The sequence below is a fragment of the Vigna unguiculata genome, chromosome 6, assembly GCF_037176805.1.
Source record: "Vigna unguiculata cultivar grain cowpea cultivar isolate G323 ecotype 2 chromosome 6, ASM3717680v1, whole genome shotgun sequence".
NCBI classification, from domain to species: domain Eukaryota; kingdom Viridiplantae; phylum Streptophyta; class Magnoliopsida; order Fabales; family Fabaceae; genus Vigna; species Vigna unguiculata.
In genome coordinates, this window is record NC_140797.1 from 34,091,189 (window position 1) to 34,112,572 (window position 21,384).

The 21,384-nt window shown below is 31.2% G+C and overlaps 4 protein-coding genes across 4 annotated transcripts; all 4 read right to left on the reverse strand.

Annotated features, from left to right (window-relative positions):
* Positions 1-2,527: 2,527 nt before the first annotated feature.
* On the reverse strand, positions 2,528-5,387 carry LOC114187169 (zinc ion binding protein). Its single transcript, XM_028075330.2, has 4 exons — positions 5,052-5,387; positions 4,266-4,461; positions 2,982-3,656; positions 2,528-2,824 (listed from the first exon to the last, which is right to left on the reverse strand). The coding sequence occupies exons 1-4, from the start codon at positions 5,207-5,209 to the stop codon at positions 2,633-2,635; spliced, it is 1,221 nt and encodes a 406-aa protein (XP_027931131.2). The 5' UTR covers positions 5,210-5,387; the 3' UTR covers positions 2,528-2,632.
* A 1,613-nt stretch (positions 5,388-7,000) lies between these two features.
* On the reverse strand, positions 7,001-9,943 carry LOC114187070 (large ribosomal subunit protein bL19cz-like). The gene is made up of 5 exons (XM_028075194.2): positions 9,725-9,943; positions 8,389-8,640; positions 8,219-8,305; positions 7,989-8,122; positions 7,001-7,336 (listed from the first exon to the last, which is right to left on the reverse strand). The coding sequence occupies exons 1-5, from the start codon at positions 9,860-9,862 to the stop codon at positions 7,234-7,236; spliced, it is 714 nt and encodes a 237-aa protein (XP_027930995.2). The 5' UTR covers positions 9,863-9,943; the 3' UTR covers positions 7,001-7,233.
* A 2,925-nt stretch (positions 9,944-12,868) lies between these two features.
* On the reverse strand, positions 12,869-14,802 carry ZIP11 (zinc transporter 11 precursor). Its single transcript, XM_028074486.2, has 3 exons — positions 14,230-14,802; positions 13,607-13,662; positions 12,869-13,498 (listed from the first exon to the last, which is right to left on the reverse strand). The coding sequence occupies exons 1-3, from the start codon at positions 14,702-14,704 to the stop codon at positions 12,965-12,967; spliced, it is 1,065 nt and encodes a 354-aa protein (XP_027930287.2). The 5' UTR covers positions 14,705-14,802; the 3' UTR covers positions 12,869-12,964.
* Positions 14,803-19,631: 4,829 nt separating this feature from the next.
* Positions 19,632-21,044, reverse strand: LOC114187173 (uncharacterized). The gene is made up of 2 exons (XM_028075335.2): positions 20,627-21,044; positions 19,632-20,552 (listed from the first exon to the last, which is right to left on the reverse strand). Exons 1-2 carry the CDS (start codon positions 20,950-20,952, stop codon positions 19,667-19,669), a joined length of 1,212 nt encoding a protein of 403 aa, XP_027931136.2. The 5' UTR covers positions 20,953-21,044; the 3' UTR covers positions 19,632-19,666.
* Positions 21,045-21,384: the final 340 nt, after the last annotated feature.

The following is a 21,384-nucleotide window of genomic DNA, read 5'->3' on the forward strand; positions in this document are numbered from 1 at the left end:
AGGTAGGGTATGGAAAAGCTACTACATGTATCCTATCTGCTCCATAGAGCTACTATATGTACCCTATCCGCTCCATAGAGCTACTACATGTACCATATCCGCTCTGTTCACATCCTTGATCTTAATTCATATGTAAGTTATTTTACCTTTTTTTTATCGTTAAGACTGTATTTGTGAAGATATATGTTTTTGTGTTAGGTGAGAAAATTTAAAGATTAAATGAGAAATGATATCTACCTTCAGGTTTAGTTTTAAAAATTATTAATGTAAGAACAAAAAAAATCATTCTTCATTTATTTTGATTAAACTTTACCTTATGTATGCAGCTCCACGCTAACTAGTAAATTTAGATTAACAAGAAACAAGTTGCACATAAATAATTCATCTCATAAAGATCCATATTAAATATTATTCTCTTTATTCCTAAATATATTATAATTATTAACATGCCATTGGTCCCAATATTAGTGGATTGAAATTGTGAAAATCAATATATATTTCATATCAGTGAGATTTAAGATTTTCTTTTCATAAAAGTTAATCTTTTTATTAAATTATCCTTATTAGTTAACTTGACGAATGAAAACATAAAATCACTCAATATATAGAAATAAGTGCTAAACCATCTTTTTTTTAAATGGAAATAACAATATACACATGTTCCTCAAATAAAACTTTGATTTTAATTACAAAACAAAACTAAAAATATCATACAAATTATGTCTAATTTTTTTTACCTTATTCTTAACAAACAATTAATTATAGAGAGAAATTCACTCAGAACTTAATTAAGTAGATGAGTATTTATTAAAATTAGAAAATATTCCATGGAAGTAGAAATATAATTAAAATAAACCATATTATAATTATCTGGTAGTATTACTTTAGTATTTAATAACGATTAAATATATCTTTAAATTATTTTTAAAATTTGTATTTTATTCTTAAATTATACTATTTACTTGTTTTATTCTTGTACTTTATACAAATCATTTAAAAAAATTATAATTTTATTTGTTAGATGAAAAACATTTTAACCGCAATTTATTAAAGAGAATATATGACTTTCCATAAATCTATAATTTAGTTTAAAAACAAATACACAATTTTTAAAAATAATTTGATAATCAAAAATATATTTAAACCATTTAATAAATACTAAGGAAAACACAAGAAAGGTCACATTTGTGTATTTATATTTTTTAATCTTTATAAAAATTTGAGTTAAGATTAATAAAAAAATATATAATTAAATTTTAAAATAGTTGTTAAATGTAAAACTAAAAAAAATATGTACAAAAAGAAATTTTTAAAATAACTATTAAAAACAAAAAAAAGTTTTTAAAATAATCGTTAAAGATAAATTATTTATAAAATAATAATTAAAAATAAAATTGAAATAACAAAATGTGAATACAAAAGATAATATCTCCTTAAAATATCTCTTTATATATTATTATAAAAGATGAGCATAGGTCTAACTGTAAATAGAGTTTTCTTTTTTTATTCTTGTTGCTCGAGGCTCTTCTTATACTTTTTTCTTTCACATCTGAAATATAATTTGTATTAGCTGATCTCTATTTCTCATCCCCTTATTTTTTTATTATCACGGGTGCACACACTACCTTGTGACATGATTAATTAACATGACATGATTTTCAACAGCACAAGACATTTTTTTTATCAGTAACAGTACAATACATATATTCACACTCTTGTTTACATGGAGTAATATATAAGAGAACTGGAGAACGGGTAATTCAAAGTTAGAACCAATAAGAATGGGAAAGCTGTATGGGAGATTTTCAAAGAATCACACTAACGCCTCATTTAAAGATATGTTAGCGAGTGGCTCAAGAACACATCACAAGTCTTTCTTTTCCTCATGTTTGTTTTGCCCCCTCTACCGTTATTCCTGGTGGAATTTTACAGTGACAGAGGCAACCTCCATCAGAAACCATAAATGAATTGTGTTCAATAACATATTTTCCAAGAAAATTGCCACTAAAGTGCTATTAGACTTATGTTCTCTTTTCGATCTGTAGCTACAATATTTGCAACTTTCTTTCAGATAATTTCTCTGTCGTTGATGAAAAATACAAGCAGGTCTTGATCATTATTCATACAGTCACTTGGTTGCCTTTGACTCTGTAGATACCAGATTTTCCCCTATATATTGATATTGTAAGAGCTATTGCAACTGCAGTGCCACAGCTAAGGGCGAAGGGGATATTTTATAAGGGTGCTTCTTTTTTTTATAATTTGTTAGACTTCTCTTCGGGTAACAATAATGAATTTTGTGCACCTATATTTGGAGCATTGTACGGTGTTGGACTGTAGTTATTAATTCAGTTTATATATCATCATGAATTCTGTCAACAGTTAAAACTGAGAATATTTTGTGCGTGTTGCTTTTTATTGACTCACAGAAAACATCATGACACAGTTCAAAGATGTTTCGATCCTGTTGTGAAATGATGGGAGCGTTGAGCTTAATGGGAAAAGATATGATCTAAATCTAGACTGGTGCATAGAAAATAAGAAACCAACAATAAATAATTAGGTGGAGCAGGTTTGTGAAGACTAAAGCCAAAAATGAATAAAAAACCATTAAGCTAATTACACAGTTCTGCTATGTACCAACGTTAGGTGCCAGGGTTGACACTGGTGGACCACAAGAGTATCTCCATTGATCACAGGCAGAGCACTTATCCAACTTCACATTGTTCTCCAACGTACAGAATTTGCAAGACCAACTGTTGTATTTGGTACTAACATCTTTTGGCTGGTGAGTGCCGCACAATTCACAAATGGGAGCCAATTTCTGCAATGATCCACATCATTCACACAGATTAGAAAAGTCATTATTTTTTAATGCCAGAAGTAGGCAGTGCTAATTATATATTTAGAAGAATGAATGAAAATAATATACTTTCTAACTACCGAAAAAATAATGTCCGCAAAAATATTTGGATACTTACGTTGTTCAATAGGGTGCACATCGTACATTCCCACATTCCAGATTCATCAGAACGAAATGTTCTACTATCACCAGATACAGACACACTTGATAAATTTGCCGAACTAGGTCCTTCATGAAAATTGGATTGAGAATGTGAAATGGTTTCCGATCCATAGCAACTTCGTTTAGATCCCCTTTTTGGTGTGTCCATAGTCAAATCTATTAATTCAGAACTACTAGATGATGAGCCAAGTAAACTTGACGAGGTATCCTGACTTCTTTTTCGAGATAAGAGCTTTGATGGTAGAGTAGAATTATCTGGTAGTCTTGAGGTTCCCACATTTTCCCCCTTATGCACAATGTTCTCAGCATCATCATAGTCAACATCTTCCTTATCCAAATGTGCGGAAGATTGAGAACCACACCATATTTCATCCTGCAATCTCTGTTCTGCAGCCATTGCAGCAGCTTGTGCTGGACTAAGGGCTTTCATTATAATACTATTACCACCAATACGTTTTGGTCCAGATGGAAGAAGAGATCCCAATCGTGCTCTCTTTTCTGCAGCTTCCAGTGCAGTTTTACGGAGGGATGGAAGTGGAGGTTGCCGGGAATAACCACCTAAACGCCTTCCTGGAAGGTCAAAACCCTGTCCTGCGCCAGTTATTCCCTTAGCCATCAACTCTTCACATTCCTGTGCATGATTAACATCAAGTACATATGAAAGACGCTCATAAATTTTATAACTTGCTATTAAGTATTCACAGCGGTACACGAGTATTTAGAACAATCATAAGCATCAGTTATTCAACTATTCCTCTAATAAAAAATTCGCCACGTAAAATATTTGTTTATTGAAAAGTACAACATGATTCATCAAAAGAAGATGTTAAATGGAACGGATTCTGCAAATCTCTATCTTGTTAGTAACCCGCAGTTTCTAGCATGACCAGCAACTAAGGATAAGTTGCTGGGAAAATAAAATTCCGGCCTCATATTACTTGTTTATTTACTAATTTGTATTATTATCATTTTTGTCGGGGAATCTTAGCTTATAAAAATGCTAAACAAACATATCTTCTCATCCGATGCTAATATCTTCCGGCGTGGAAAGAAATGATAAACTAGAGGGTTAAACCAGTAAAATATTAGCTAAAAAAATACACTTGAAAGTAAATACGACAAATATAGGTCACATTAAATTCAGAGGGTATTTCTCTAATGCAAAAAGAATGCATTTTAAAATGCAGGAAACCCAATGATCATTTATAGGTTATAACAACATCAGAGGAACAAGAAGAACCTTTCTAAGCTCGTCCCAAAGCTTGTAGAAGTTGGCATTATGAGGGCCATGGGCATTATGGCAAAGCTCATGAAGCATCGTATCTAGAACTTGATTAAATGGGTAGAAGTCCAAATCCCTGTTTGGCTTCCGTAACCGCAACTTCACATGTATACCAGCTCCAACATTCACTCCCAGGAGAGATGGATTTCCTGGGCTACAATCACATTAACCAGCTCTTTAGTCACTCCCCCCAAAATTAAAAGGTGAACAGATGTAAATCAGGCCAAAATAAAAATATATTCACCAAATGAAAAACAATTTTCTCCTGTATAAACAAAAGCATAATTCAAACTAAAAACTTTAAAAGAAATCAACAATCACATAAACTGAAACGTTCCTACTTCCAATCACAAAAGGCTGTTAATTTAATTAGTACCTTTAGTAATTAAAACAGTGGTATTTACTCCAAAAAGAAAACTCCACTCTTTCAAACTTCAATGCTTCATTTTACCCTAATTACCCATTGACAGAAAACTCAAAGGAAAAATGAAACTTTTATATACGGTCAATAACAGGTATCATCCAGAGGAGGTAACAAATATCTTTCACCCGAAACAATAGTCCTGGGTCCGAGTCTGATCACTGTAAACAGGAAACTCTATACTCTCCATCCAAGTAATTGAAAACAGTGATACTGGGTGTAAGTTTTCTCCTTCAAGTAATTGAAAATGAATGGCATTGCACACGTGAACCAACAAACAAACAAACAAACCAATAAATAATGAAAATGGAAATTTGAAGTACCAAAATTCAGAGAGGATCTTGACCCTCCATTTGTGTTTGCGCATGATGGGTTGGACCTGTTTAGCGATCTTCTCCAACATCTTCGTCGCTTCTTCTGCCGCGGGTTTCCTCTTCAGAGCTCTGATTTCCCATACCTTGTTGAGGTCGCCCACGTTCATCCTCAAAAACCCTATATCCCAAACTAAGCAAAAACTACAGTAATTGAGAGAGAAGGAAGGGAATTGACGGTGAAAATTGAAGAATCTGAAGAGGACGATGATAGTTGGTGAAGGATCGCAGAGGATTTGGTGTGAATGGAGAACAAAAGAGAGAGTCGAAGACGAAATGAAAAAATTTGATCATCCAAACTTAAAGCGCGAGTCTGGACGGCATTTTGAATCCGTCACACGTGTGGCTGCCTCATCTAAATTCTGAAGAAAAAAAATGTACCGTTTTTTACAGCAACTACTAGATATGATTAGGATATCACTTAATGCATAATTGATTTAATTTATTTTGGAGAAATAATCATTATTTATTACAATATTTTTCATTAAAAGTAGAAGAATATTTTTTTTCAATTTTTTATAGAAATACATAATCATTTATTAATTTTTAAGAAAAAAATATTTCAATATATATAAGAGTTTTAGTATATTTAAATAAATATGTATTGACAAAAACAAGTTCGAAAATATATTTAAATTTTTTTGGAAAGAAGAATCTCCAAAAGTAAGACACTTCAGGACTACACGCTCTATCAAAGTAATTCCTAGATATATAAAGTCTATTATACAATAGAAAAAAAAAATCTCTTCTGAACTAATTCCTAAGTAAATTAACTCATCTATAAAAAAAACTATGATCCTTTGTTTCTGTAAAATGGAACGAAACAGACATATTGGAAAAGAAAAAAAAAAAAGAAATAGAGAGGAATATGTGTAACAAATGAGTGGAAATAAAATTTATTTTGTTGAAAATAAATAAAATTGAGATTTTTAATTGAAAAAAAAATGAAAGTGAAATACAATAAATGTATTTTTAGGTATTCAATTTTACAAGTTATATTATTATTTATTCGCAATTAATATTTACTTATTTATCATTATTATTATTATTTATTTACTTATTTATTACTATCATAAAAATTATAAAAGAAAAAAAAGAGAGCTTGACCATGAATAGTTGATTTTGAGGGTTGAAGAGAAAAACAAAGAGTTATCAAAATTTGTAATATAGTTATGTTATGTCTTGCCGTTTTTCTTTTCTCTGAATTTTGGTACTTCAAATTTTTACTTTCATTATTTAATTGTTTGTTTTTACTGACTTATTTAAGCAATTCATTTGTTTGTCTTTTGTATTTTTCTAAAGGACAAAAGTATTACTGTTTTTGCCGTTTTCAAATTAAAAATGGAGTTTTAGCTCAACAATTCTTGTAACAATAGTACGTAATAATAATCAACGAACATTATCGAGGTGGAACTTTAATTATAATCGAAGAAAAGCCCAACAAAAATCTAAGATACTATACCTAGGTTTTGTCTTTGTTTAAATTTAAACACTCAGATTTAGAGTTCAGAGTTTGCTAGTTGCACACACAGCTCAAAAAGAGCGTCTCCTTTCAAAGATTGATGCATCTCCAACAGAGGCAGAAATCATTATATTTTTTTCCTCTTACTAAGTAACACTAAGTTTCTTTTTTCAAATAACTATATTCCAGTAACATATGCCTAAGAAGCATTTGCTTTTCAATTTCCTAGGGCTAAAAAATCCCAACTCAATGCTAGCTTCACCAGAAAGCAGATCAGTAACCATCTGGTATGGATTGATAAATATCTAAAAGATAGTTTTATCATAGCTTGAATGTTTCGATACAAATGTGAAATTGGACAATTAGATACTAATCAATCAAAATCCACAGTATGCTAGCCCATTTTTCACAGATGTAACATAACGGGGAAACTTGCCTCCAAGAAAACTTTAACTTCTTATTACTAGAGATACTACCCACCATTCAAAACGTGACAAGTTATAAGTCAGAAAAACTGAAGAACCATATCCTTAGGCTGTAATAAGCCACATTGAAAAACAAAAAATCTAATTGACGACATAACAGCAGCAAATTAATTAATACACATGTAAATGTAGATACTAAGTATGAGAAATGAATCATAAAAAATGTCCACCAAGATGAAGATTGATGTCAATTTTTAAGTGCGTTCATTCTGTCCCTCAGATAGTAGAGTTTAGCTCTTCTCACTTTCTTCTTGTCAAGCACCTTTATCTCCTTTATGTTAGGTGAATACCTATTACAGTTCACATATGGCATAAATCTCAGGCATCAACCATTATGTAATATGACTACAAGCACAACCAGCTGAAAATTAAAAAACCCAACACAAAATCACATCAATTCCTCCTCCCCTCTTCCCAACCCAAAACAATAGTACATAAATCATATGGCAGGCTGAAATGAGGATAAACAGAGGATCCTTTTAGTATAACAAAAACAACTCATCCCAATCACAGAAAATTACCTTAAATTAAGCTCATGAAAGAGAACAAAAAATACAGTCTGAATGTACACTGAAGCAAAGTAGATCACATTTTCCCTAAGGATAATGCTTGGAGAAATTACAGATTGAGTTGAATTTTCCCTAAAGTAGATCACTTCCTTTTAGTTTTTTTCTTAAAAAACTCATCAATCATCAATACTTTAGACAATTTAATTAAAAGAGATTAATAGTAAACAACACAAATAACAGCACCATAAATAGAATTTTAAATAATTATCACCACATCAAGTAATTATTTCTATAATCCTTTTATCTTTATGGTGAGTGAAGCAATTTAAATACACAATCATCAAATGACAACAAATGTGAAAAGATTATTTTACCAGTTCAAATAGCACGTATAAATACATTTATACTTAAAATATGGGAAGGTCATACTTACAGAGGGAATAGAGATTCAATCCCAACCCCAGCCACCTGCCTCCTAATTCTGAATGTAGTATTGAGTCCAGCATTACGCCTGGCAATAACAATGCCTTTTATAATAGAAATGCGCCTCTTATTCTCAGGTACTTCCTGTTATATCAGATGTTAGTAAACAAAAGATCATATATCTATAACAAACAAACACGAAGAAAAAAAAAATGAACAGAAAATAAAAAACCTTCATACCACTTTGAGCTGCACAATGTAACCAGGCTTTATGTCAGGTATCTCCCTTTGCCCTCTCACCTCCTCTACTGCTTCCTTGTCTAAAATCTAAAGAATATAAATACCAACCATTTTTACAAATGACAAAAGATGAATTTCTCATTAAAAAGCAATACAGATCAGTCACATGCCTGCATAATATGCCGGCCGGTTTTGTCTAATCTCTTAAATTTGATACGAGGAGGAACTTCAGGCTCCGGCAAACTACCTTGAGAAGAAGAATCAACAGAAGGTGCCTCTGTTGTCATATACCTGCTAGCTAAAGGTGGTGCGATCCCCCTAGAATTCTTAAATGGTCCCAGTTCAGAATTTCTCTGAACTGAGGCTAAACCATAGCCATATTCAAATCTTGAGAATGCCCCAGTCTGAGGGGATTTCGTAATCTACAAAAGCAAGCACCCATAAGAGCTGATATCCCACATAATTTGTGCTAAAGTCCATAAATCAGGTCACACTCTTGAAAAACTAAACTGAAACATACTTGGATCATGATAAACTTCTCCATAAAAACTTTTAGGAAAATAAAATAAGCATGTCCATAAGCTAAAATTAGTTAGGCATAAGTTAAAAATTAGCTTTTGAAAAAGCTAACGTGAAAAGACTTCTACAAATTAGCCTCCTAAGGCTAATTTTCTGTTATGAAGAAGCTTGTTTAGTTTTTCCTTCTAGTTTACTCTCCTACATGAGTGACGTGGAGAAATTTATTCAAATAAACCTACTGTCGAGCTCTAGATACTTATGTCATTGTCATTTTAAACTTCTTCATTCGTTCCACTCAATCATACATAATTAACAAGAAAGAATCAAGAAAACTGAGAAGATCCAGTAAACATTATTATCTTCAGCTTAACAAATCTCCCAATCACAGTTCAAGATTATATCTTATTAATAGATCTTCATTGTTACTTTATTTATATGTCCCAAATAAAAAACTTGAGATTGAGATTAGGGATTCTACTGATAGAAACAAACACATTACTAAAACAGATAATTATTGTAAAATACAATTCAGTGAACTAGAAACATGTCACTCTTCCAGTCTCAATTCATACTTTATTTATGGAATTTTGATATATAAATTTATTTGACAATAAATAATGTATTTTAATTTTAATTTCAAGTTCAATTTCAATATACATACATTTAGGAGTGTGTAGTATTCTTTTATCAATTCCTACACCTTCAAGCATTTAGCACCTAGCATGTAGCAGAGACCAACTACACGACCGAAAATGGTAGCTTTTGGTGAGAGAATGATATCATACTTAATTATAAGCGTAAAAATGAAAAAAAAAATTGTAAGACAGGGAAATGAAATAAAAACTCATGAAGTTCGATCTAGATCATATGAGGACATATAATATAACTCATTTTTGGTATTCATTATATCAACTGATCACAAGAAAATACAATATCTTTTTAGCATAAAAAAGTGTAAGGAAGTGAATGACACGAGGTGATGCTTACCGCGATCGGAGAAACATTAGAGGTAAATTTTGGGACAGAGAAAGACCGGAAAGATCCCGTGGGTTGAAATTGCAGCGGAGATCGACAGAGAAATGGTCGGAGGAGAGATGATGAAAGCCTTCGAGAAGCCATAACCATAACCAAAACACAGTGAGAGAGAAAAGGAAAAGCCCTTGTTTAGGTTAGGGTTTATGGCTTGGGCCATATGATATGGGTCGGGCTGATTTTCCGACCCGAACTGTATTATTTAAGTTAAAAAAAAAAATGTATTAAGCTGTCAAGATTAGTTTTTACTCTGATAATAGATTTCTGAAAATATGATCTCTGGGTGACTTCAAAATTTATTAAAATATGTAATTTAAGCTATAATAATAACATCTATTTTAATATATATATATATATAAGTAAATTTAAAATATGACGAAACAATTGAAAAATTATAAAGATTTATTTAAAAGTTTATAAAGATTCAATTATAAATAACACTAGGTAAATTGTTTTGTCTAACACTAAAGGGGTTACTCGTATGTTCCAAACCTTAAATTCAAAAGTATATTGTTGCTTAAGAAAAAATCCTGTTTAATAATGTTTTTCAATGCAAACTTTAGAGTTTTTCTATATTAACACCAACATTAACATTTTGCTGAAAATTTACAGTATAACAGACCTAATACCAAAATAACATAAAATTGGATCCCATGATCAATTTGGCACAATAAGATTGATTTTAATCTTTTAAATTTAAATTCAATTTTTTTGTTCTTATAATTGAAAAAATACAGGTTATTTATAATATAGTTTATTTTAATTTTATATTTTTCCTCATCAAACACTCAGCAACATAATTATTATCTTTTCTTTTAAAGTGTTCATTTTAATAAGGTCTAGGTATAAAAATTTTGGACAAGATATTAAAAAAAATATTATTTTTTCAAATCACAAAGATTAAAGAAGATGACTTTAAATTTAAAAGGTAAAAACAAACTCAACTCAAATTTAAACTACCGGAAAACATATTTAAGCTCTCTTTTTAACCAGCTTATTTTTCAAAGCTCAATATTATTAAATCATAACTATACAACAACTTTTTTTTTTTTTCAAACAATTTAAGACTAAATGAATTAAGCCATTTCATAGTCTTCTGATGTAAGTAATGTTAGTAGTATAGTTATTCTCTGTTTACTTTATCTCTAATGATTTTGGTTACCCACTAATGAATTTATTTGAAAATTTTAATTTTTTTTATAATAAAAAGATTTGTTTAAATAAAGTAATTAGGAAACAATTAAAATTTAAAAAGATTTAGAAGGTATATCAAGTTTATAAAATAAAAGAATTTAAATGTTACTAAAAATATAAGAAATTTAAAATTTCACTGTTTTTCACTTTACTCACAAAGATTCCGAGTGGACTTTAGGATAAAGGTTCAATCAAGTTGACTCACTCAAGTTAGTTATGATCGAAGGCTCATTAAAATCGATCTTGGCTAAAAGTCAAAACTTGTTGGCCTAAATCAAAAGTTAAGATAAGTCAACAAGAGGAAAAAGTTAAGTTGAGTTGGTCTGAACCGAAGGTTGAATTGAATTTGTTAGGACCAAAGGTTGAGCGGAGACGTCTTGGACCGAAGGTTGAACCAAATCAGTCAAGGACAAAGGTTGAGCTGACTCAATTTGAATAGAAAGTCATGTTGAGTTGGTCTCGATCGAAAGTCGAAGGTCGAAGGTCATTTCAAGTCAAACTAAGAGGAAGGTCGTGTCGAGTCGATCCAGACCACCTAAGGTCGTGCAAAGTTGACTCGGACCATAATTGAGTGCTCGGGTTGAAGTTTCAGTTACTAATGGGCTGGTGCCGAAGGTTGAGCCGAGTCATCTCGACCGAAGGTCGAGCTATGTCCAATGTTGTTAACATCACAAGTAAGATAGTAAACTCGTATGATCTTGCAAGTTTGGACCACCCAATGAGTAAATGCAGAGGGTGGATTGTAAATGGTGCGGATCAGAGTGAGTATGCGAGGATGATCGCTGAATTGAAAGATCATAGGTCATGTTGATATTTTCTTGCTCTCCTCCTATGTTCCTTCTAGCGATCCTTTTATTGACATGGTTGCCTTAGTTCTTCTGCTGGCTCAAGTGTTGAAAGAAAAAGATATCATCCCCACTTATTGGTTCTTTTTATGAAGGACTTATGTATTTAAGTTTAGAACTTAAAATTATTATTATTATTATTATTATTATTATTATTATTATTATTATTACAAGTTGTTTTTATCCTTCATATACTAGTGTTAACAATACGTCTATCTATGAACATAATTTTCTTTAATTGGTAACTCTTACCAGTCGAGTTTCAATCCTCAAGTTACAATAATTTATTGTTTATTTGATCCCTTTAAGAAGCATGAGTTTAACAACACTGGTTGTATCATAATGGGTTGAAGGTCAAGTCGAGTCATACTCGGTCAAAGGTCAACCCGAATCAGACTGGGTTGAAAGTTGAGCAGAGTTAAACCCCGACTAAAGGTCCAACAAAGTCGAGCCTAAGGAGAAGGTTGAGCTGAGTTGGACCCAAACAAAAGGTTGAACCGAGTTGAACCCATTTCGAAGGTCGAACTGAGTCAAGCCTAAGTGAAAATTCGAACTGAGTCAGACCTAGGCCGAAGGTTGAGCTAAGTCAGGTATGAACTAAAGGTCAAATTGATGGTCAAACTAATCAACCTAAGTCATAGGTCGAGCCGACTCAACCCAAACAAAAGATCAACCTAAACCAACTCAGACTAAAGGATAGAGATGAGTGATTGAAATATTTTCAAAATAAAATTATCTTAAAAATAAAAATTAAATTACTTTATCCAACAAGAAAATTAAAATCTAAGATATTTCAATTATTGAATTCAAACAAGAAAAAAAAATTCAATTTTAAGTAATTAAATACTATGTTTTCAATTTTTTAAAATTATTAAATTTTTTTTTGTCGAAGCACAAGGTTAGTTCTTCTCAATACTTGCGTTAGTACTTCACAATACTAGCTCATCTTTTGCATCATTTGAGGAAATTTCTGCCACCTTTTCAACCATAGGAACTAGCACAACTTTTTCTAAAACGTATTCACCATCAAATCATGATGACTATAGACAAATCAAAGATCAAAACAGAATAAGAAAAATATTATGCATAGGCTGCAAAGAGAAGTTATCTTGGAACTAAAGCTATCATTATGTATGTCTCCTACTTCTGAACAACCTTAGGTGTCCCAAATCATGACAACTGCTATCACTCCCACGCCCAACAACACTGCAAAAAACTTGAAATAGGCCGAGTCAACCTTTGTTGGGTTGTTCGGTTTGTATCCCTTTGCCAACAGATGGTTTACTGATACATAGATAAACACTCCACAGGCCAAACCCATCGATATGGCAAAGATCCAATCTGCCACACGACCTTGCGTTGTGGCATCCAAAATGATTCCAATGGCCACACCAATTGGACTGGAGATGGCAAAAGCGAAAGCATAGGCTGCACATGACACAAGGGGACGGTTAGGAATCATTCTAAGGAGTGCAATTCCCATCGCTATGGCTGCAAATATCTTGTGCAGACAGATTGTCCATAAGGCCTTCCATGCATCTGCTTTTGTCTCAGCAACTCCTATGGCTAAGCCCTCAAACACAGAATGTGCACAAAGGGCAACAATCAACAAGATCGTGTCTCCAAGTGAATGGACAGAGCCAAGTGCAGGGCTTGCGAAGTGGTGATCGGTGCTAGAAATGGAATGGTTCTGATACCACAGAGAAACAAGAAATTAGTACCAAGAGGTGGCAAGCACTAAAATTACAACACCTTGTTCACAACTCATTGAACTGATACAAAAACATGAATATCTAACCTGGTTTTGTGACTGAGAAGTAACTCCGTTGCCACTTACTTTGCTCGTATCAGCTCCTGCACAATTAAAATATAATGTTACTTTCTTTTTTTAATAAGAGATATGTAATACTCCATCACTCACAGCAACCAATCAGCTTATGAAAAACACATTCAACAAAACAAAACAACCACAGTCTTAGGAAAAAAAAATACCAGTCTGTTAGCTGAATCATTATTCATTCCCCACCAAAATTATAATCCAAAATCACACCTCAAAAGTAGAGGACAGAATTAGGAAAAAACTTGGATTCAAGTTCTTATACCCTTTTTGATTCACAGAACTTGCAAGTTCTTAGCAATCTATATGGATCACAGAAACCCTGATTACACGAATTACCAACAAAAACACCAAATTGCTACTAATCATCCTAGTTCTTAAAAAATATTAAAAAGGTATGTCTAAAAAGTTTTGAAAACATATCTACTATTCCATTCGATAATTATTTACCCAAAAACATAACAGTTATTCTCTGAAAAAAAGCAAATACTAATAGCAGTAGTGGTAGCAATACTAACTGAATCACATTTTGATTTTCGCATACCAATCAACGAGCCAACACAAGCAGAAGCGAAAGTACGAACCTTGAATTTCGACATCTGCATCTCCATCACGCCCCACCTTCGCCAAAACCGAGGAAATGATTGAATCAGCAAGCATGGTGAGCAAATAGCCGGCACAAGCCAGCATGAACGCGAAAGGGTACTCTTTGGAAGTCAAATCCCCGAAAGTCTCATTAGCATCACTGAGAAAATGCATCATGGCAGTTCCCAGAAACACTCCTCCGGCGAACTGGGTCCCCAGAACCAAGAACCCCTCGTTCCATTTCAACACATAGGGAGACACCCCCGACACGAACGTCGCCAAGAAGATCACGATCAGACACCACACCTTCGCCAGGATCAAGGTCCTCTCGTGGAGGTTAACGGGAGCGTCGTTGGAGTCGGTTTCATCACCGCCGCCGTCGTCGTCGTCGTCGTGGCCGCCATGGGCGCATAGGAGGGAGAAGAGAAGGGAGAGCGTGAAGAGGAAGAGGAGTGTGCGTGAGGAAGGAGACATTGCTGCAACGTTACAATTGAAGAAAGGAAGAAGAGTCAAAATTTATGGAAATGGATGTGAATGTTTTAATGGGAGGGGACCGTTGCTTTGTTTTTGATTGGTGACAAGGTTTAGAACTTAGTTTTGTACTGCGCCTAGGTGAGAGTTACACAGTTTGTACTACGTTGGACCGGTGAAGCCATCGTAATCATGTTTTGCTTCCGTCTTAATTCTTCTTTTCTTTTAAATGTAAAAAAATTAAAAATAAAACTTATATTTATCCCTAATAGTTCTTAGTTTACTATCGAATTAGTTCTTAAAAATACATTTTAATCTCAAAATTATTATTTTTCATTTGATGCCGGAACGTGTTGTTAGTTCCAAGTGAACCGGAGAAGAAAGCGTGTGTACTACAAAATCTGAATCGTACCGAAAGAAGCAACGCATGTCACGGGTCTTAAGTTATTGGAATCTTAATTATATAATAATATTGAAATTAGTGCACGATATTTGATCTATAATTTTTTTTCGTTAAATTTGACGTATAACTGTCTCTAAACCTAAATTAATTATCCTTTTGAAACAAATTATATATATTAAGATTGTATTTATGGAAATTTTCTACCTACTTTCGTTATGGTATATATTAAAATAAAATGGAGAGAATTTTGGTTTCTATTTATAAAACATTTCTTCTATATCTGTTTCTCCGTAGACTTGGGAGTCGTTTTCTGCGTAGACTTTAACGTTGCTCTCTTACCTTCATTGGCGTCAGGTCACCGTAGTCTCATTGATATTATGTAACTGCAGACACCAAATAAATGTTTGGTTTACGCAATTTCAATCATTAATTGACGATTGAGATATGGTGAGTGAGAGAAGACTTTGATTTAGTCTTCTCTTGATATTTTTATTTTTTTTGTTATTTTCTCTTGACATTTTTAATATAATTATTACATGTCTTAAAGAAAATATTGAATTTAGTTGACCTTTTTTTTTAAATTACTAATGTATTAAACTATATTTTTTATTGTTAAGGTTTTTAAATTTTTGTTATCACTTTTAATACAAAACTCATATACTCATAATACTAATGAAGGCTTTTTCTTTCCTCATATATCACACTCCCAATAGCTCTTTGGTTGAATATGCCAAACTCTGGAATTTATGTTCATAAATATCCAACTTTTAATTCCCGAAAAGGGAAATTCAGGTTTGATTTCCCTTCTTTGTTTTCTTTTTTGTTTTTTATCTATGAAAAGTTGAGTTCTGGCACTTCCACTACTCAATAGTTCTTATTAAGTATTCAACTCTAAAATTAATTTTTTGTTAAAAAAATATGTATTATACTTTAAATTATAACATAATTAGTAATAAAATTATTTCTTAGTGGTTAATTTGTATTATTTTTTTATCTTTAATAAATTTTAAACTTTAATTTATATATTAATTACTATTAAAATTAACTATTTATATAGAAAGTTAATTTTTTAATAAAATTTATTCAAATATGAAAAAAATATATTTATATTAAACTCAATGGTTTTTTTTTTTGCTGGTTATTCATTATTTTTTTTAAATTTAAAGAAATTGATTTTGAAAGTATTGATTAATTAAAAATTAATTTGTTGTTTATATTTTTACAATTATAATATGATTCATGATAAAATATTTAGTTTATTATATTTTGATGATACTTTAAATTTTTGAATAAATTTCTATGTATTAATTTCTGTTGAGTATTTTTGTTAAAAACTAAATTTAACAAAAGTAACTACAGTTCAACATAAAAAATTATATTAATGTATTAAATTCATTCATTTATTGATTGATTGATTTATTCATTTATTTTATTAAATTTTATATTAAAATATTGACTTAAATAGTAATTTAAAACAATTTCAGATATGAATATATTATTTTTTTATGTCAAAAATATTGTTAAAAATAAATTGATTAATAATCATTTAAATTTAACTAGTATCATTAATAAATTGTATTTTTTTTATAGTTGATTTTTTAAAAAATCTTAGTTGTTTCCTATGATATTTATCTAATGGAATCTAAGTAAACCATTTTTAGTTTAATAATCTCTTCATACGAATTGTAACTAATGTGTGAAAACTGAAAAGAGAAAAGGTTTATAATAAATGTTGATCATTTATACATTTTTCTGCATTTAATTCAAAAATTATGGAAAATTTAATTCTTATTTTTTTTTTTATAATATTTATCTCCAGGAACCTAACGAAATTACTTTTAAATCCATAACCTCTTCACAAAAAGTTTGTAATAATAATGACGTGAAAAGGAAGAAAAAGATAAGTTTATAGCATGAGTCATTAGGGATGTGCATTATTGTAGTAATCTTAACATGCCTTCTATTATTCCTCCACATAGCATATCTGCTTGCAATAATACGATACATTATGTACGTTTTTTATTCAAACTTTTCATGAAATTATCATTAATAATTACCTTGTTATATTAAATGAAGGGTGAATGATTCAACAAAAAACCATTGTACAATTTTGTTGTCACATTAATAAATTTACCCAAATAGATTCACTAACGCACTAACCATTAGCAACTTTTCTGGTGCTAAAATAAATATACACTGGAACAAAAATGCATTTTCACTGTGTTTAAAATTTAATGGCAACAAGTTTTTGTTTGGGGCTTTCTGAGAAACGAAGGTTATTAAATAAAAGGTTTAATTATATCTTTAATTTCCATTTTCGTAATAAAATCTCAAGTAAAATAAATGAAATTGAAATTTTACTATCAAAATAAAGACTAAAAACATAATTAAATCTAAACAAAATTTAGAGGTGGGAAGAGACAAAAGAAGGGTGGGAATGGTAAAGGCCTTAGTTGTGAATTATCAGTGTTGGACTACATTGTTTTCTACCCTTTTATGGGCAATTTCTTTTTGCTGCCCCATATTTTGGTTTTCCACTCAATAATATGAAAGTTATCACTTTGTTTTTAAAATTACATTCTGGTTCTGAAAGTTATTTTTTATTTTTGGATTGCACATTTGGAAGTAATTTTTATTTTCATGAAATACAAAAGTTATTTTTTACTTTAAGATTGTGCACTTCAAAAGTTTTTTTTCGTTCACATTGTGTAATCCATAAATCATATTTTGCATGATTTTTTTTATTACACAATATTTTTTTTTACTTTTAAATTATATAATCCATAATTTTTTTTTAAAAAAATAAATTTGAATTACATAATCCAAAATAAATTCTTTTTTTAAGTTTATCAACGACAAAACACATCAACAAAGATAATGAGAATGACAAGGCCATGAGAGGCAGCTTGGTCTTCTTACTACCCCATGAGTAGTTGCACAAGAAAACTATGGGGTGCAGAAAGTAATTACTTGTTTTATGTCAGCCTATGGGCTCTTACCTAGTGGCGTGATAGTAAACAAAAGTACAAAGATAAAAGGAAGAAACACGTTTCTATTCTTCACACCGTTTGACTTTAATAATAATTATCTGCGAAAATTTTATTTATATCGATATTGTAAGTTAAATGGGTTTTAAGTCTCTTTATTTTTCAATCAAAACTAGTGAAGAAAATGAGAACACTTTGTGGACAATAAGTAGCAGCATCGACAGTGATGCAATACAAATATATTAGCTAGGTTTATGAGCAACACATCACCAAGTAGATCAAGATTGATCTTTGTGACTGTGTTTAGATAGAAAAGTTTTGCATATTTTAAAAAAATTCCAATATACTCAGTTTGACTTATTTTAGTTTTGCAGTGTGTTTACCTTTCAAATAGTTTATTTATAAAAAAATAGTTTAAAGATTTTAATTTTTTTATATGGACAGAGTATATTAATTATTATCAAATAAAAAAATTATTTTAACATTAAAAAATACTTTATGATTTCAAAATTATTGTTTGTGATGCTTTTTAATTAATGTTGGTTAAAGTTATTTTTCAGGAAAAAATTGTAAGATGTTGTCATCTAACTTTGAAAGAGCTTTTTATTGATTTACGTTGAGGTTATCTTTAATTAATGTTATATATAGTTAGTTTGAGTGATATTCATCAAAATTAATTTTTTAAAGTTTTTTTTCATTGATTGGAAAATGACACTTTAACAAAGTTTGACAAATTACTTATTTAGGTAAAAAAATACTACTTTATTACTTAATTTTAATTAAAAAATAAACAATTAATCTATTTTAATTTATTTATAGAAAGTTTGTCAAGTTTGTTAAACAAGTTTTTTTTTTTTTTTTGTTAAAAACTCATTTTCGGAAAAAAACAATATTAGTAACCAAAATATTTTATTTTGTACATGATTACAAAAGTTTAAAAATACGATGAAATGATTTTTTTTTTTTGTATTTTCAATAGTAGTTAATTTTAGTGGAGCATACATAATTGTATGGACATATATACTATAGTTATTTTTCACACGGTACTGACATACATTACTTAGAATTTTACATAGCATTGTGAAGGATTTATTGTTTAAACCTGTCACTTTCTAAAGGAATTTACTTAAAAAAGTTTGGTTTTAAAAAAGTATAAGCAATAATTATTAAAATATGTAAGTGTTGAATAATATTCTGATTCTCCCTGAGCTTAGTGTAGAATACTATTCTGATTCTTTGTTATCTTAAGATATCAGCTTGCATATTTATTGACCATATTTTAAATTATTAATTTTTCTTTTTAAATAATATACAAGGTGGTGCCATAATACACATGTTTTCTTTATTACATTTTTTGACATAAGAAAATGATATAATTATTTTTATTTTTTATATTTGACGTGATTTAATATGGATTATTAATTAATATATTATGTTTTTTTTTTAAATCAATGATCATATACTAAATAATGTTAAAAAATATAAAATAAAAATAAGAAAAATAAAGTGATAATATAATTTTACTTATTGTTATTTATGAATCTATCCAAATTGTATTACATATATACGTAGTTTTCAATAGTAAGAAGGAAAAAGGGGCTGCGGGTGACCCTTTAACGAAAGGTACACAGGGCCATAGAAAGCAACTTGAGTACTGTGTCCAACTGAATTGTTAATGAGTTCGTTGCCTTCACCACCCGAAAAATTTATCACGCTACCTTCTGAATCCCCGTCGCCATTAATTTCTGCCCTACCTTCTGCACTTCTATTCTTACCCACTTCACACCTCTCTATTAACCTCCTGGTTAGTACCATTCTTCTAGCAGCTTCTTCTGAACTAATCCTCATTTCTCCGTTTGGTTTCTCTTTCCCTTGTAGGATTTGCAAGCCGCTATTCCTCCCACAAAAGTTTTCAGAATCACTTCTAGCTCGTGGCGATTCACCTCCATATGTTTTTCCTTGTTCCTGTGCGCGTTCTCTCCTAATGTTCATCACTCGTGTAGCTTCTTCCCTACGATATCTAATCTCGGTCGTCAGAGCATGCAAACTAGATTTTATATCATCCATGTTATCTTGAAACTGATTCCTTTTCAAGACGGTATACTCTTTTCCTAATTTCAAATCTCTCTCAGCATTTGCAATCAACCCTTTTGGGGGTTCTCCTGAAACCTCACGCCTACTCATCCTTAAACGTCCACCTTTGCCGTCGTTCATAAAAGGCCCAACCAGCAGCACACTAAGCCCTGTATCAGAATTGCACCAAATGCTCACAAAATATGTTAGGTTTCCTCTCTCACCACCATCATAGGAGTGACAAAACCTCCACTTTTCACAATCATATCCGCTCTTCACACCAAAATCACCACTTCCCTCCTCACACCTGTAGGCGAACCGTGCGTGCTCCTTCTCCACCGCTGCCGGTCGTTCTCCGCCGCCGGAGCGGTTCAAGAATTTCGGAATCCTAAAACAACATTTAATAGAAATATATTAATAATAAATAATTTGTAAGTCTTTAACTTAAAACTAGGGTTTTACCTGTTCGGGAATGGTCTTAGATCTCGGTCAGTTCCATCTCCGGCCACTACTTCCCCGAGCTTGAAAACTCCGTTGCTGTCTTTTAGAGCAGTGATCTTCATATGAAATCGTATCGGGTGATCTTTGCACATGTCGTGAGCAAATCTGCATAGCACCATGTCTCTCTTGACGCTCAATCGTAAAGTGCTGGTTCTGGTTTCGATCTCGTGTGAAGAGTATACAACAGCATGCTCTTCAGGAAATTCTGAACTGGAATATTTGTACCTGTCAAACTTGAGCTGTGTGTTGGGTATGTTGTTGGCCATGGAGGTGGCTAGGGTGTGCATTTCTATCACCTGCGCTACTCCAGGATGTATGCTACCTCACGGGTAAGAGTATATTAATAACATTGCTACTTTGTAAGAGAACCACACATGGAGAATCCGTATTCTTGTTGCTTCATATATATCAATTTATTGGCCCACTTAATTAAGAAAAAAAAAAGCGTTTTTCTTTGGGAGTTATTAGAACATTATACAATGATTGCCTCTACTACCAAAAGTAAAGAAACCATTCTATTACAAATAAAAAAAAAGTTATAATGATACTATATCAACTAAATTTTGATAACTTTATCTTACAACTTGAGTTGACATATTTTAAGTGGGGTTGGAATATAGGAAAATGAAAAAATGAAAAAAATGAAAGCTACTTAAAAGATAACAACTCAGGTTATAAGAGAAAGTTGTCAAAATTTAATTGCTATAGTATAATTTCCC

Excerpts from the sequence above, each read along its gene's own strand:
- LOC114187070 (XM_028075194.2), bottom strand. The coding sequence starts at position 9,862 with ATGGTTATGGCTTCTCGAAGGCTTTCATCATCTCTCCTCCGACCATTT. Across the intron at positions 8,306-8,388 it reads CCGGCCGGCATATTATGCAG|ATTTTAGACAAGGAAGCAGT; the intron begins GCATGTGACTGA and ends TATATTCTTTAG. Across the intron at positions 8,123-8,218 it reads ACATTGTGCAGCTCAAAGTG|GAAGTACCTGAGAATAAGAG; the intron begins GTATGAAGGTTT and ends CTGATATAACAG.
- LOC114187173 (XM_028075335.2), bottom strand. The coding sequence starts at position 20,952 with ATGCACACCCTAGCCACCTCCATGGCCAACAACATACCCAACACACAG. Across the intron at positions 20,553-20,626 it reads CTAAGACCATTCCCGAACAG|GATTCCGAAATTCTTGAACC; the intron begins GTAAAACCCTAG and ends ATGTTGTTTTAG.
- LOC114187169 (XM_028075330.2), bottom strand. The coding sequence starts at position 5,209 with ATGAACGTGGGCGACCTCAACAAGGTATGGGAAATCAGAGCTCTGAAG. Across the intron at positions 4,462-5,051 it reads AAGATCCTCTCTGAATTTTG|CCCAGGAAATCCATCTCTCC; the intron begins GTACTTCAAATT and ends ATGTGATTGTAG. Across the intron at positions 3,657-4,265 it reads TTTGGGACGAGCTTAGAAAG|GAATGTGAAGAGTTGATGGC; the intron begins GTTCTTCTTGTT and ends AATCATGCACAG.
- ZIP11 (XM_028074486.2), bottom strand. The coding sequence starts at position 14,704 with ATGTCTCCTTCCTCACGCACACTCCTCTTCCTCTTCACGCTCTCCCTT. Across the intron at positions 13,663-14,229 it reads TGCAGATGTCGAAATTCAAG|GAGCTGATACGAGCAAAGTA; the intron begins GTTCGTACTTTC and ends TTAATTGTGCAG. Across the intron at positions 13,499-13,606 it reads CTTCTCAGTCACAAAACCAG|AACCATTCCATTTCTAGCAC; the intron begins GTTAGATATTCA and ends CTGTGGTATCAG.